This window comes from Helianthus annuus, chromosome 12, assembly GCF_002127325.2.
Source record: "Helianthus annuus cultivar XRQ/B chromosome 12, HanXRQr2.0-SUNRISE, whole genome shotgun sequence".
NCBI lineage: Eukaryota > Viridiplantae > Streptophyta > Magnoliopsida > Asterales > Asteraceae > Helianthus > Helianthus annuus.
This window is the reverse complement of record NC_035444.2, coordinates 98,993,743-99,011,679: the sequence shown is the minus strand read 5'-3', so window position 1 is coordinate 99,011,679 and position 17,937 is coordinate 98,993,743. Positions and strand designations below refer to the sequence as shown.

Here is a 17,937-nt window from a genome sequence, read left to right as displayed (position 1 = left end):
AGGCACATAAATCACGTTACTCTGTACATCCTGGATCAGATAAGATGTACCATGACTTGAAAACTACCTACTGGTGGCCCAGCATGAAGGCGCATATAGCAACCTACGTCAGCAAATGTTTGACTTGTGCTAAAGTCAAAGCAGAACATCAAAAGCCCTCAGGTCTACTGCAGCAACCAGAAATACCCACCTGGAAGTGGGAACAGATCGCTATGGATTTTGTGACAGGGTTGCCCAGAACTCAGACTGGGAATGACACTATCTGGGTGATTGTTGATCGCCTCACGAAATCAGCACACTTCTTAGCAATCAAGGAAACAGACAAGTTTTCTCAATTGGCAGCAATCTACCTTAAGGAAGTGGTCTCTAGGCATGGGGTGCCAACTTCTATCATCTCAGACCGTGATCCGCGTTTCACTTCAGAATTATGGCAGTCAATGCATAAATCGTTTGGTTCCCAACTCGACATGAGTACCGCTTATCACCCACAGACGGATGGTCAAAGCGAGCGCACCATCCAAACCCTCGAAGATATGCTTCGAGCATGCGTACTCGACTTTGGGAAGGGATGGGAGAAGCACCTACCGTTGATAGAATTCTCCTACAACAACAGCTACCATTCAAGCATTAAGGCAGCTCCGTTCGAAGCACTGTACGGACGGAAATGTCGCTCACCTCTCTGTTGGCATGAGGTGGGTGACAGCCAGATCACAGGCCCCGAGTTTGTCCTTGAAGCATCAGAAAGCATCGTGCAAATCAGAAATCGTATGGCCGCAGCCCGCGATCGTCAGAAAAGCTACGCTGACAAGCGTAGTAAACCACTGGAATTTGAAGTTAATGACCGCGTTATGTTAAAGGTTTCACCCTGGAAGGGTGTGGTGCGTTTTGGGAAACGCGGCAAATTAAACCCTCGTTATGTAGGACCCTTCAAAATTGTGGAACGGATTGGAAAGGTGGGCCTACAGGTTGGAATTACCGGCTGAGTTGGGTAATGTCCATGATGTATTTCACGTATCACAGCTAAAGAAGTGTTTGGTTGATGAAACACTAGTAGTACCATTCCAAGAGCTAAAGATAGATGACAAATTGCAGTTTGTCGAAGAACCAATTGAGATTATGGATCGGGAGGTTAAAGTTCGTAAACACAGCCGTATACCGATTGTGAGAGTTCGTTGGAACTCAAGACGTGGTCCAGAGTTCACGTGGGAACGCGAGGACCAGATGAAACTTAAGTACCCACATCTGTTCCCCGAAGACCAGTCTAAACCTAGCGAACCTAATGTTGATGCGACTAGCGAATTTCGGGACGAAATTCCCATTCAAGTTGGGGAGGATGTGACACCCCAGGAAAACCAGCAAACGATATAACCTACCTAGCTTTAACTTATCTAGCTTCTCAGTAAGTGCGTACCAAATTTCGGGACGAAATTTCTTTTTAGTTGGGGATACTGTGACAACTCGTATTTCGAACCCACTTTTGTGTAACGTAACGTGATTATGTGAACATTAGTAATAACGTGATATATGTGAAATTGTGATATGTTTATATGTTGCATGATTAGACCGTACATAACCCACTCGATTACACAATTTACCTCGGCCCACTCGGTTTACACTCACTTGGACTCGAGACCAAGGAGGACTCGATAATGGGTTCGGCCCATTCCCAACACACAAAAACACGACACCCTTGGGGGTGTTCCCTCATTCTCGCAAACTCACACAAGTTACACAAACCCTAGAACTCTTGCATTCCCTCTCGACTCGGAACAAAGGCAGCCGACACCCCTTTCGCGAAGCTTGTAGTTCGGATTAATCACCTTTAGCATCTCGGTTAGTGTTCATGTTTGCCGATTACCTGTTGAATGATGTTGTGAAGTGTGTGTTACAATAATCATACATGTTAATCTAGGGTTCTTGTTAGTATGATTGTGGTGTTCATGTTATTCGGTTCATGATAGGGTTAACTATGAGTATATAAGGTTGCATGATGTAGAACTGAATGGATAAGTGTAACCGGCTGTGATGTTATGATTTGGGAATATGATTTAGGTTGCTTGATAGTCTATGAAATCGATTGTCACATGATCCGATCCACTGTTCTTGATGATAATGGTATGAACATGCATGAATCTTGGTTAAAAACTGTTGTTTGATCCGTATGAATGCCATTGAAAAACTGTTAATTGATCCTGATTGAACTGCCAAATTTGTGCATAATCTGTTACGGAATTTAGAAGCTACAAATCAGGAAGTCAATTACACCGGGTTGCGACAAGAGGTTGCGAGTCGGGAACACCTAGTCTCGACTCGAGACCTCACACCGACACACAGCAGCACAACTCGAAACCGTGGTTGCGAGTCCAGTTGCGACTCGAAACCGACACAAAACAGCATGAACCGAAACCACGGTTGCGAGTCCCGTTGCGACTCGAAACCGGACCATGACAAACCGAAACGACCCTTGTTGCGACTCGAGACCTTCCTCCGTTGCGACTCGAAATCTCGACTCGAGACCATGTAACCGTACACGCTGATATTGGGCCTGCACACTATCACGAGCCCAACTGATTGGGCTGAACACTTGGACTATGCTTGTTATGTAACTGTTTACGCTGATACCTATACGATGATGAATACTTGTACAACCTGTTACAATACGTGTAGAACCTACGTGCAATACTTGAATACGAATCTGATTGGTATGATAACTTTGGTAGGACGTGGTTGATCGCTTTTTAACTTAATTGAACTGTGTGTATCATACCGAGCAATCCCAGGTGAGTTCATTGCATTTTCTCAAGCATGCGTCCCGGTGGTTTGGGACAACTAGTAAACATTTGGACGGGAAACATTGGGTAAACAACTTAATCGGTTTTGGTCATTGCCTGGAGGGCAATGGGGGTAATTAGTTGATAGCGCTATTAGGTACTAATTATCTGGGTTTCACTATGGTTGTTTAGAGGCACACTCCTCGGTTACGTAAGGGCGTTTTCCCTAGGGTAACTAACTGAACAACATAGTGGGTTGCTAAGAGGCACACTCCTCGGTTACGTAAGGGCGTCGTCCCTAGGGTAACTAACATGAGCAACAACGTAACACAACAGTGAATCGTATTAACATATATCTGGTAACACAACTCATGTACAAACCTTGAACTCACCAGCGTAGTCTGACACACTTGTCTGCATGCTTGTAGGTCATTAACACTTGGGACATGGATTTGCTATCTGGGAGTGCTGGAGTGGTCATGGATCGAGGCTCTTGGATTTATTTACATCAGATACTTTGGTTTTAAGTATTATGAAACAATTGCTAAACAATTTATTATATGCTTCCGCTACACGATACATTGGGAATTGACACTATATTTTATTTAAGTATTTACTATTGGTTCAATATGATTGGTGGCTCAAACTCTGATGCGTAACACGCCTCGCGGGGGTTCCCGCTGGTGGAATTATTGGGGGTGTTACACAAATGGCACCCTTCGAGGCTTTGTATGGAAGGGGATGTCGATCGCCTATTGTGTGGCACGAGATCGGTCATTCGCAATTAACCGGTCCCGAGATACTACAAGAAACGACTGAAAAAATCCTCCAGATTAGAGACAACTTGGTAAAAGCTCGAAGTAGGCAGAAAAGTTACGCCGATAGAAGACGCAAGCCCCTTGAATTTGACGTTGGCGACTACGTACTCCTAAAGGTATCCCCTTGGAAGGGTGTAGTCAGATTCGGCAAGAAAGGGAAACTAGCGCCTCGATATGTGGTACCTTTTAAGATTCTGGAAAGGATCGGAAAAGTCGCCTACAGACTCGAACAACCGGAGGAACTCAGTAACGTCCACCCGACTTTCCACGTCTCTAACCTTCGAAAGTGCCTAACTGATCATGATCTAATCGTACCTATCGACGATCTTCAGGTCAACGAAACCTTACACTTCATGGAAAAGCCTGTCGAAATCATGGATCGCCAAACCAAGCAACTCAGGCGCTCACGCATACTGTTTGAATAAAGATCTGAAACGTCAAATTGGTAAACGAGTCACGGTGATGTGCAGCTTCGAGCCTAATTTCGGGACGAAATTCCCTAAACAAGGGGAGGCTGTAACACCCCGTGGTTTCTAATGTCAATGTCAAAGTCAAAGTCCAAGTCAACCTAGACTTCTTTGACTGATAATAGTTCTTTTTGCTTCTGTATTATGTGGAGTAAGTGTTGTCTAAATAAAATGATCGAATGTTTAATCAATGCGACCGATTTACGACTGTGAATAGTAGGAAGTAACAATGCGATAAAGTTAATCAATCAGTAGTCAAACCGATCTAACTGTCATCGAACTCGAAACTCGAATTACGCGAATTTTGGTGTGGTTATACGTGTGTGTGTGCCTTATGTGTTACCTGTGCGTGTTTACTTTATGTTTTGTATGGGAATCAATCAAAACTCGAATCGAAACTCGAAAAGCAATCAAACTCAATCGATACCAACATCGAAACGTGAAGTACAGATGATTATATGTTAGATATAGTAGTTGGGACTGAAAGTAATTTGACTAGGAACTCTATCGTGTTCGTATCATCGTCCATCAAAATCGAAATATCGAAAACCGTCGCAAAACACTCGAAGAGGGTTGCTGATCGAACAGGAAGCACCCTGATCGAACAGGCCAGCCGATCGAACAGGCTGTTCGATCGAGCAGGCCATTCAATCGGAGGTCCTGGCCGATCGGTTGACACTTTCCTCTTTGGGAGGCCTATAAATAGCCCTGTCATTGTCACTCTTTCTACTTTTGGAAAGCTCTGACCGAACCAGCCCTTGTTCTTCACCTTTTCTCATATTTCTCTCAACTCCGGTAAGTTTTCACTCTAATTCTTGTACGATTTTGGTCGTTACACGATTCTACACCTTTCTATCTTTCAAAACTTGATTTCTAACCGAGAAATAACCAAGATCTAAGTGTTCTTGGGTGATGTCATCATGGTGTTCTTGAAGAACATCATGTTTTGGCCTCATTCAACCGTGAATAGCTTAGATCTGACCGATTTCCACATAAACAAACTAAGATTTGTAAGAATCTTAACATTTTCATGGTAGAAAGGATTGAAAGAAGGATTTCCAACTTTCTTTCAACTCTTTTACACTCAAAACCTTAAAACCGATAGAAACGGAGCTCGAACCAGCTAACTAATCATTCTAACAGTCAAGAGGTTCAAGATTCGGATTCTATCTACGAGGTTCACCGATTTCAGGTTAAACGCCAAACTATCGTACCGAACAGTTCGCCGACCGGACTTGGGTGATTCCTGTCCGAACCGGTGAAGCAAGTAAGAACCCACGTTCTATGGTTCAACTCGTTGTAAAAAATACCTCAAAATCATATCAAAACAATCAAAACAGCCAAGTGGTAGACGTAAGGCCGACCAGGTGAGAATTGCTGGCCGAACGGCTAGGATGTCCGAACGAACAGCCCAGCCGATCGGACATACCAGCCGATCGACCGGGCCAGCTGATCGGCTAGCAAATGGTCCCACACTTTTCAAACTTCATGAAGTATGCTATTGACGAAGTGATGTTCGATCGAATATGCTACTCGCTTGGTAAACATTACTCTTCGGATCATGAGATACTATGCTTCAACACTTAATCGCTTTACAACTCGTTCGTAGTATGGAGTGCCACCCGATCGAGCATGCTGTTCGATCGAGTGACATCCTGCTGAGGACTACTTCTGAAGTTCCTAACCGATCGGTTAAGCCGGCCGATCGAACAGACCGTTCGATCGATCACCCTGAAAGGTAAGAACACTTCAGTGTTCTCAAATACTGCAACGAAAACTTCAAAAGTTCAAACCATCATACACAAACACATCAGAGGAAGAAATAATCCACTCGAATGGTCCAGCCGATCGAGCCTACCGGCCGATCGAGCAGGACTGTTCAAACGGACTTTCAAACCGAACGAACAGCCCGTTCGATCGAACCAGCTGTTCGATCGACAAGTCTATTCGATCCATTTACACTCGTTTGCATTTCCGCGTTACTCATTATTGTGCTATCGAACTATTCAGGCTAACCCTACTCTCATCGCTCCCTTCAATCCATAATCAATCACTATGAGTATGCTCGAATCACTTTTTGCTTTAGCACTTTTGGGTGTTACATACGTTACTTATCAAAATCACAATCGAACACGCTATTAAAACTATTTGAACGCTAACCGATTGCATGTATTATGTGACCAAATGTGTGCTTGTTGTTATGTTTACACGTGGAATGCTGTCTACCTGCCTTAGCAACGTAGTACTATAGTTTGGACTCAGCACCCGTTCACACGGGGGTTGTTAAGGACAATTACTTGCATGGATTACGGTGGTAATCATGTATTGCGAACTGTCTCGGACAGTCAACCCGCAGTCGCTGGTATCGATAGATCCATGTCGATAATTAACATGCATCCTTTCTCTCTGTGTACGTGCTGGTTATGCGTAAACTATTCGAACTCTATATGCTATTATCAAACTTGTATGCTTACCTTTACATTATATGTATTGACTTTATTTTAACGTATGTAACAGGTATTTAGGATGCTTACTTGCTCTTCCTGCTGTGAAATCGAGGCTAGGAAAGAGTCTAGAAACCAAGACAATTTATATTTATGTACTTAAATCTGAGTTGTCGGAACATGTTTTGTTTGAAGGATATCTATATCTGTAATAACTAAATTTATCTTATAGGTCACGGTATGGGACGTGATATTTAAACTATTCGGTAATAATAGTTGTTATGGAATTTCTTTGAACAATCTGTTTCGCTCAGTGCCATGCCCCGATGATTCCGCCATCGGTTGGGGTGTGACAGATTGGTATCAGAGCCATAACTATAGGGAATTAGGCTAGACACGACCTAGTCCGGGTCGCTGTCTTAGAGACCTAGACTATAGTTAGAAACCAACAGACCAAGTTCATATACCCTATTCTGCGATTATCCGCTATCACTGCACTCGAGTTTTCAATTAAAGTTAAGCGATTTGGTCAGAATTAGGTGTGAAAACCGCAAATTCCCGACTAAATTGCCTGACTAATTTGGATTTTATCACCTTACCATGTGGATATTTAAAAAAAGTTATGAACTTTAAAGAATAAAATTACAAACTTTATTATTTAACCAAAAAAAATAAACTTAGTTTACAACTATAACATCTTATCTTTTATTTTTTGTCACTTGATTATTATCTTTTATTAAAAACCAAACTTTACATATGTAAAATAGTTTTTTTTACTTTATTTATAAACAAAACATTTGTTTTTTATAAAAAATTAATTCTTTTATAAACATTTTTATAACAAGTAATTTAAATAAAATACTCCAGAAATTTAAAAATGTTTAATATATAAATACTAAGTTGTGTTGTAAATTTTTAGAAATTATAAGTTCAACTATTTTGTTATAGATAATATTAGTTAGTTTCAAAAGAATTCTTTACCAATTTGACTACATACATAGTATGATATAAAGTTAATAAAGATATAAGCTCTTAACATCCTATTTAACAAAAAACAGAAATTTTATAAAAAAAATATAATTTTTTTATATCTGTAAAAAAATAAAAATTAACAATTTATGTTAAAGGTCTAAAACGTACTTACAAGTCAAATACTATTATTTATTATTTTTATAAAAATGAAAATTTTAAACTTAAAGTTTATTGGATGAGTACTATGTGGATATTTAAAAAAAGTTACGAACTTTAAAGAATAAAATTAAACTTTATAATTTAACAAATAAAATAAATATACTTACAATTATAACAACTTATCTTTTATTTTTTTTCTTTTGATTATTAATTTTTATAAAAAAAATTTTTTTGTCTTTGATTATTAATTTTGATAAAAAAAACAAAACTTTACATATGTGTAACACTTATGACATATATCTACCACAATAACGTTATCATAAATATTATACAAATAAGAAAACTACTAGAAACGAGTTCCGCAATGCAAAGTGTCGCACCCACCGCATCGTGCGGGCATCCTACTAGTATATTATATTGCATGAGAGAGGAACATTTTAAGATACCAAAAATAAGAACTTTTTTACTCAAAATTTATAAATACACCCATAAAATGTGGGTAAATTAGTCTTTTAAACAATAATTATATTTTAGCCCCTATTTTATTACACTTAAATCACTTGTAATTAGTTATACTTTTCCCCCTCCACAACAAACTTATATTTTTTTTACGTATTCATGCCATATCTTATAAACTATAATCTTTTAAAAAATCCAAAAGTACCATAACGACCTACTCATTTTTGTCGACGTTTCGATAGTTGTCTTGATCATAATTGACGTGTGGATTAAAAGGTACACGTAGATGATGCCTTAGTGTACAAGTGATTAAAGCCCAACGTACTTTGTCATCATCCAAAAATGTTTAATAGCTACAGAATGTCAAGTGATTAAATACCGTCAATTTAATCCTCTCATCTAGATTACACTTTAATCTCTCTTATTTAACCAAATTTTAGATAATTACTTAGTAGTTACACTTTACCTTCTTATAAAAAAAACTAACCCCCTGCCCTGATTTTTAAATGGTCATAATTTTTTGGTAGCTTAATATATATATTTTTTAAATTACACCATATAAACGAGTATTTTATTCTTTTTAATTTGAGTATAGTATTTCTATAGTTCTTTTAATAAAAAAAGTTGATATGTCATGTGATTAACAATGTCTAAGGGTGATAACCAAAACCGAACTGAAATCAACAAAAAAACTAAATTAATTGAAAACTGATTAACCGAAACCCGAACTAACTAAAAACGGTTATCTTTTTTGTACCCTCGTTTAACCAAAATTAACTGAACTGAACCATTAATATTTTCAAATAATTCTAGCTTTTATATCTTCAGCTCATGTATTACATATTTATACCTCCACTCTATGTGTTTATACGTCCATTCCATGTACCTATACATCCATTTCGTGTATATATACCTAAAGTTTTAGCCCAAGTTTGGTTTTGCCTATTAACTGAAATTAAATGAATCCAATCAAAATCGATCAATCTAACTAAATAAACCAAGCCGATTAACTGAAAATGGATTGGTTAATAAAATAGACTAATCAATGAACTCGAGTTCGATTGAGGATAATAATCGAACCAACCAAACAATGCACACCGTGGCAACATCTGTGTTTCCCGTCGCATCACGCGCCAAACCAAACCAAAAAACAGAAGAGTAATAACTAAATCTTTAACCTAAACCAAACCAAAAAACAGATGAGACCGAAACGAAACAACCAGAACCTGAATTAACTTAAAACTGAAAACCGAATTAACCAAAAATTGGTTATCAATTTTTTTGTAATCTCGTTTATCCAAAATTAGGTAAACCAAATCGAATTATTCATATTTTCATATATTTCTAGCTTTTATGCCTCCAGTTCATATGTTTCATACTTTCATTTCATGTATTTATACCTCAATTTCATATACTTATAAGCAAACGTTTTAACTCAAGTTTGGTTTTTGCTATTAACTGACATTAAATGAACTAAACCAAAAACCGTCAAACTAACCGTATAAACCGAAGTGCTTAGCTGAAAACCGATTGGTTAATAAAACAAACCAACAGATGACTTTGGTTTCGGCTTCGATTGAGGATAATAACCGAACCATGCACAACATAATGAAATGGATTAGCCAGTTACTATGCTTTTGATGTATATCTATCACAATGATTCTATAATAAATATTATATGAATAAGAAAACTAACAAAAAAGAGTATCGCAATGCGATATGTCGCTCCTATCGCATTACACGGGCAACCTGCTAATAATAATATCTATATCTTATATCATGTTACCACTTAAGTTATATATATATATATATATATATGTATATGTATATGTATATATTGATTACCAATATTAACATATATATTAATACTAATAATTAATAGTAATAACTAGCAATAAGACCCACGCGCGTTGCGGCGCGGATGCATCGCAAAAATCATCAAATGAATTAGTCCAATCGATATGTAATGCGTTAAACATATGAAAATGCGTATTTAGACGTATTTGATTGAACTCAATGTAACCTATATAAGCATTGCGATTGGATCAAACATATAGTAAATCGTATCTATACTATACGATCATAACGTATTATATATGACCCGACACATACATGGAAAACATAATACAATTAGGAACTTATGTGGATCAACTCAAATTCATACTGACACGTGCATAAAAACATGCACGTAAAATATTGTTCTTTTAAACAAAAACACACTATATTTGACCTCGCTCGTTTCAAGAAAAATAATTGCGTGGAAACATAGACCAATTTGAATTTTGACCAACACGTAATAAATTAGTTTTCTAAGTAAAGAAACGATAGGAGTAAACTTGATACTTTAGAAACACGAGGGGGTCAAAATGATATTTTACAAAGTCAATAAAGAGAACAATAAATTAACTTTTTAGAAAGAAATTAGGAAACGAAAGTTATTCAAGGTTAAAAATGTATATAATATATAGTATAAGGGTAAAGATAGAACATTGAAAATTGAAAAGGTCTATTTGTATAACATGTAAAATGAAGTAGAGACTAAAAATTATCAAAATAGAAGGGTTAGCAAAGATGAAAGTAGTGTTGCACACTTTGTTTTTCGTCTTAGTCTGGGAAAACAAATAGAAAAAATAACTTTAAGTAAGTAAATAAAACCTAAAAGACCAATAGAAAAAAACATAAAATACTAAAGAGGTACATCTAACCGGCATTTATGTTTATTATATTACAAGGAAACTATAATAAAGTTGGGGCTGAAAAGAAAACTATCACAAAGTTAAGGTGTTAAAAGCAAACTATTTGTAAAATGGAGTAGTAGTTTAGGGACTAAATTTACCATTTTATAAAACTTTAAATATATCAAAGTCAACAGACTAAAATTACAACATTGTGAAATTATGAGTGGGGGGCGGGGGGAGGCAAAGCTGATGGGGTTTTCACCAACTTTGTCTTATAAGAGTATGTATAATAAAAATAATAATAATAATAACAATAATATAATATAATATAATATAATATAATATAATATAATATAATATAATATAATATAATATAATATAATATAATATAATATAATATAATATAATATAATATAATATAATATAATATAATATAATATAATATAATATAATATAATATAATATAATATAATATAATATAATATAATATAATATAATATAATATAATATAATATAATATAATATAATATAATATAATATAATATAATATAATATAATATAATATAATATAATATAATATAATATAATATAATATAATATAATATAATATAATATAATATAATAAATAATAATATATGTAATATAATATAAACCAATAATAAAATCTACATTTGTATTATGCATGCCATAAGTTAATAAAAAAATTATTTAAGTAGCCAGTTCATGGCATACCGTCTATCATCATTTCATACTATTGAGTCAAATTGGAGAATGATGTTATCAATTATGACGGCTTTAGTTTAGCAATTTTATTGTTTATATTATGTGGGGTTTTATTTGTAATAGTCGGATATTTTAGTGAGTTTAGTAGGTTTTCCAAGCAAGAGGCGGCTTACTTGGAAAACAAGGCTCAACAGGCTATAAATAGAATACTATACCTCACTTGTGAGGGGTGCATTTGTGAGTCACCACCCTGGGGGAGCTCACCCGGTGTGGATGATTATCTTTTGTATTTTGTTCATCACTTTCAACATTTGGTATCAGAGCCAAAGTGGCTCGTTTCAGCTTCGGTAGTGGTCGGATCTTTACCAGAAAACCGCCGGAGACGTTAAAAGATGGTAGATTTTTGTGTTTTTATGTCATTTCAGATTTGGTGCGTTTTGGGTATATTTTTGTTCATCCAGCAAATTTATTTATCCATAAAATCTGAAGGTTTTGCTTAAAATACATGGGCGACAGATGATTGTTCATTTGTTCTTTTTGCCTACACACACTTAAGGTGTGAGAGAAATTCTCTCTACCTCATCCAATAGCCGTTCACTCTCATTTCACTATCCTCAACCTTCTGCAAACCAAAATCATGGCTAAGAGAGGCGGAGAACGCGGCGGATTCGGCAGAGGTTTCGGAGGCAGAGGCGGTCATGGCGGTGACCGCAGTCGTGGCAGACGCTGAAGAAAAAATAATGGGTCCCGTCACCATGCTCAAGGGCAAAATCACCAAACTCGGAGAAATCTATCTTCACACTCCCCATGAAAGAACACCAGATCGTTGACCAAATCCTTCCATCGTTGAAAGATAGTTATTGGAAAGGACATGTGGGTCTCGGGGTGAGGTGTGCGAAAGGAATGAAGATTAGTCCTTCCAGCTTCAATATTGAAATCGTGATATCACAAGACTCAGATCTAGCTTCTTCTCCTTCTTGCCTTTATTTTGTATCGGCTGTCGTTTTACGGTCAGTGTTGTCTCCGTTGAACTGGTTGAAAGTGGCAGGGCATGGTGGTTGATGATGTTTGGAGATGTTGATGTCGAGCTCGTTGGTGATAGGGTGGAAGACAGATTCTGATATTACAGAAAGGTTATGAAGAAGATTTTAAAAGAAAGAGAAGGATACGAACGTCCTAACGAAGGAGTTGTTCAGGTGAAATTGATCGGTAAGCTACAAGATGTCACTATATTCATTAACAGAGGTAACGATGATGGTGTCAAGTTCGTTCGGAAGGTCCGATGTATCTCCGGTGGATGGGGGTAAGTTGGCGGCGACAAAAGGTTTGGCGGCTGGGTGTGACGTTTGAAACTAGGGTTTGCAAGGTTTCAGTGTGCATGGGCTGGATAATTATTGGGCCCCACAGACTCTTTGGGCTGCGCATACTGAGACTGAGATTGATTATTTTTGGCTGCAAAGTTTGCAAATACTTTGTACTGCATCACATATTTTTTTTGGGCCACGCACAGTTACTTTCAAAGTTTCAGGTATCAATTATATTGGACCTTGTCCATTTAATTTTCAGCTTTGAAGGCTTAGGTGGGCCGGGTCTAGGACGTATGTCTCCATATTTATTTTAGAGATTAATTATCTCATCAGAATATCTGTTTGGTGGATTTTATTTGGACACTGTTTTGACCGAATACATTGGGCTTCGATTAGTTTGGTTTCCATAGGGCCGGGAGTACATGATTAATACACGGGCCAAAGAAAATATTGCGATTTTGGGGCTTTAAAGTTTTGACCAAGTTGAAGATTTTCAAAAAGAAGTTGATTATTTTATTTCGATCATTGGAGGTTCGAACCTTTATCACATGCCAGTTATAGTAGAGATGTTCAATCAGGCGTAAAGCTTACACATAGTGGGAGTTGCCGATTGATTTTGAATCTTGAATTAATTTGGAGGGTCTACATTTGCGGGGGAAAATGACAATGAAAGATATTTTATTTTCAGCCGATTTGTGAAGATTCGAAGACAATGTCAGACATACTTTGAAATCATTTGAAGAATTGATAGCATCATTCTCGGGGGAATATTGTTGGGTCAAATTGGAGAATGATGTTATCAATTATGACGGCTTTAGTTTAGCAATTTTATTGTTTATATTATGTGGGGTTTCTATTTGTAATAGTCGGATATTTTAGTGAATTTAGTAGGTTTTCCAAGCAAGAGGCGGCTTGCTTGGAAAACAAGGCTCAAGAGGCTATAAATAGAATACTATACCTCACTTGTGAGGGGTGCATTTGTAAGCCACCACCCCGGGGAGCTCACCCGATGTGGATGATTATCTTGTATGTTCTTATCAAATCAATCAAAATATCTTTGTTTAAATCTTTGTTCTTATCTTTCTATTGTTTGTTTATGGTTCTCGAATCACCCGTCTCCACTATTTTTCACCGAACCGAGACTGAAACCAAACTTTGAATTAATAATAATATAGAGTTAATTACATAGTTAGTCCCCGTGGTTTGTACAAAATAACATACTTAGGTACTAATAGTTTAAAATCACTTTCTAAGGTATTAACTTTTCATTTTGTAACGTTTGAAGGTATTAACTTCTAGGGTATTAACATAGTTAGTCCCTGTGGTTTGCACAAAATAACATACTTAGGTACTAATAGAATGTGATTTTAAACCTACAAATAACGTTAATACCTACAAATGTTATAAAATGAAAAGTTAATACCCTAGAATGTGATTTTAAACTATTAGTACCTAAGTATGTTACTTTATGCAAACCATAGGGACTAACTATGTAATTAACTCTAATAATATATAATTTTTATTTTCTTCTTCCTCGTAGAATATAGAAGAAGTTTTCTTTTTTTTTTCTTTGTAGAACCAGACAAATATATAAATTGTTATTCTCATTCAAATTAGATTTAGTTAAATTAGTTTTTTAATTTTATTATTTAATATTTGATACAATACAGAAATAAAAAATAATAGTAAATTACAAACTTCACAGATCTCTATTATTTATTTATTATTTCTTTTATTTTTTTTCCAGTTATTAATATCCATCTAATTTAATTGGTTCTACCACGTGTAATACACATGTTTCTAACCTAATAATAAATAAAAAAAACAAATTAAAATTTTAATAATAAAGAGGATATCGAATTCATCATTTAAATACATATCTTTACGACTATATATGTTAATCGATTACATTATATTTATTTAACTCGTGCAATACACGATTTATTTTAAATATATAACTATAGGGTTAAGTTATTCTACAAAAGTTCTTAAAAAAGTGTAAGAAGACATTATATAGAGTGACAAGTGTCAAAGAAACTAAAACCTAAACCCACTACACCACCACTCAAAACCTAAACACTCACTCGGCAAAAAAAAATTTTTTTGGTGGGTGATGGGGATTTAGGTTTTTTGGTGGTGGTGGGTGTTTAGAGTTTTTTTTTTTTTTAGTTGTACTGGATTTATTTTTAGAAGCCTTTGTACACTTATTATTTTTAGAAGTCTTTATATTTGATCCTAACTATATTACTTTGATCCTAAACCTATAGCTATATTACTTATTATATAAAATTCAATTCATGCAACCCGTGTAAAACACGAGTTTCTAAGCTAATATATATAAACCTAAAATAAAATATACCTTTCTAAATATCGTAGCTCAATAAAAAAAAATTTAATTCGTCCCTTCACGATCTAGTGTTCATCATCTTTTCCCTTTAATCAGGGACGGACCCACACTATGTGGGTCGGGGTTCCCGGACCCCAATGTTTTTTAAAAATATAGTAACAACGGTGTGTTAAATTTTGTATGGACCCCATAAAAATATTTAGATGGAACCCATTAAAACAAGATTAAATTTGGTGTGGTGATAAATTTCTTGACTTACATATGAAAGGTCATAGTTTCGAGTCACGTTTTCTCTTTTTTATCGTTTTGTTTTTAATTCCAAATATAAACAGAACAACAGCTGCCTTCACCCTTGTTTCCTTCATCAGGTTCAAAACACAACACCCTCGTTGGCTTCCTCTCTTCATTATTTGTATCTGATTTATTTATTAGAAGTTTCTGATACGCATACCATTAATCTTGTTATGGTGAATATATTAATCTATTAGATTTAATGATTTTGGTGATTTTCGTCTTGGAGATAATGAGAGCATAGTTGCAGAGAACTATGACATCGTATTTTTAGATTTAATTTGATTTTGTGATTTTTTTTTTCGTTTTAAATGACATGGTATTCTTATATCGTATAGTTATATTATGATATTGTATATTGTATTATATTATGTTTCTCGCCTCCACCCGACCCGAATGATGTCCGACCCAACAATTCTAACATGCAAAATCTTAACACCGAAAAATTGGAACCCATTGAATAAAAATCCTGAGTCCACCACTGCCTTTAATAAATATATATAAGTTTCACAAAAGTCTCATCAAACGCTAGTCAATATGTAGACAAAATACGTGTTAGAGATCATGCCGAAAATTAAACACCGGATTTTTTAAACGACAATTTCTATTTATTATATAAATTTGACTCAGTTACAGTAACTCCTAAAACATCTACTTATACTAAAATATAAAGTATACTACTCCACCTCAAATTTCTCTCAATTGTCGTCTAATACAAACTCACAACATTTTCGACCTTCAAAGATTTTTTCTACTAATTAAATCAAACTAAATCACACCAAATATTCAAACTATTAATTAAATCATAATTAGTTATACTTGTTAGAATTACACCTAGTTTAGAATACGTTATTTTAACAAGTAAAATGGTTTTCAATGATTTGTACCTGCAAATCGAGGGTAGATCTTTAGGATCAAGATGGTAGTTATTCATCATGTCAATTTCCAACGTATCCCTCCAATTAGCTGCTCGCGACAAATACAAATCATAATTGGTGTGAAACTTCACCATCCTCTCCGGATCTCTCGAATAATAATCTTTTTTGAACTCTACATCCTGCTCATGGAACCCGCGCACTCCCTTGAGCATATCTTCAAGCACTTTGGTGGGTATTCCATGATTAACCACCTGAAAGAAACCCCATCTTTCCGAAGCGTGTTTGATTTCGTTTATGATGTTGTGTCTTTTTGAACTCCCCTTGTCCCCAACCCCATGAAGATCAATGACAGGTACTTGTAAACTTGTTTTACTAACTTCCAGATCTTCGGCTACTTCATCGGGTGGCCGGATGAATATGTTTGGAATATCAACGACCCCACCAGCTGCAGCATCAACTAGTCCTTTGACACCGGCTTTTGTGTCATCGAACGCCTTTAACTGTTTTGTTCGATCATCCGCTAAGATGTCCATATGTTCTTTGAGGGAAAAACAGGTTGTTTGATGCTAAACATAAATGACACAATGTAGTCTTTGGAATAAGTCAGATGCTGACAAAGTTTCTATCATTAAAGATGTCAACATGTGGTATCTTTGATTATAAGTTAGCGGACAAATTACATAATATTTAAATTCCACGAGGCCACCTAGCATAGGTTATGTTCTAATCTGCAGATCCATTTCGGAATACAAAATTAAGGTTGATTTTTTTTTTATTCAGGACTTAGTCATGGCACTATTTTTTTCTTATCCAGACATCCCCTAATTTATCTACACATCCCTCTGTCCGATACGCATCTCATAGTCTTATAAACGACGTATAAGGCCCACCTATTTAATTTCAATCATTGGCTGTGAGCCAATGATCACAGCCAATGATTGCTGAATGACTAAGTCTGTTTTTTTTAAGTCAGAAACACTAGTACAAAAGTGATCATATGATGCGGTTAAATTAGCTATTATAGATGCGGTTCTAGATCCGCATCTTATGGCGTAGCATTTTATGGCTATAAGCCAAAAGATGCGGGTCTAAGAGATGCGGTTCTAGATCCGCATCTTTTGATAATTTAACCAAAAACTATTTTTTCCTAATATATTCAAGCGATGTGGTTTTAGAACCGCATCTCTTGGTGTTTAAGAGAAAATATATTTTTTTGGTTCATTTTCTAGAAAATTTTGTTAAATATTTCTAATAATTTCTTAGAGTAAACTGTCATTTTGGTCCCTGAGGTTTGCCTAGTTTTGCCACTTTAATCCAAATCTCAAACTTTTTTGTATATGGGTCCCCGTAATTTCATTTTTATTGCCATTTTGGTCCAAAAGTAAAATCTTGCCAGATTAACCTAATCAAACCCTCAACTTTTGTCCTTTTTCACAGGGGTATTTTTGTCATTTACGTTTTATTATAACTGATTATCAATTAAAACTAATAAAACTAAAATATTATAACCTGACCTATAAAAGCCCACTTGTTTCCCCAACCCAAACACTAATTCCACAGCCACCTCCAACTCCACCTCCGGTGATAGAAGGCATAGAAGCAACAACAGGTGGTAATGTTAAA

At 35.7% G+C, this 17,937-nt stretch overlaps 1 protein-coding gene across 1 annotated transcript in view; it reads right to left on the bottom strand.

Moving 5' to 3' along the window:
- The window catches only part of LOC110895860 (1-aminocyclopropane-1-carboxylate oxidase homolog 1), a 34,675-nt gene extending 17,766 nt beyond the window's left edge, over positions 1-16,909 (bottom strand). The window contains exon 1 of the mRNA XM_022143223.2: positions 16,324-16,909. Within this exon, the coding sequence (XP_021998915.1) occupies positions 16,324-16,847 (524 nt within the window). The 5' untranslated portion in view covers positions 16,848-16,909. The remainder of the gene's footprint in view (positions 1-16,323) is intronic.
- Positions 16,910-17,937: the final 1,028 nt, after the last annotated feature.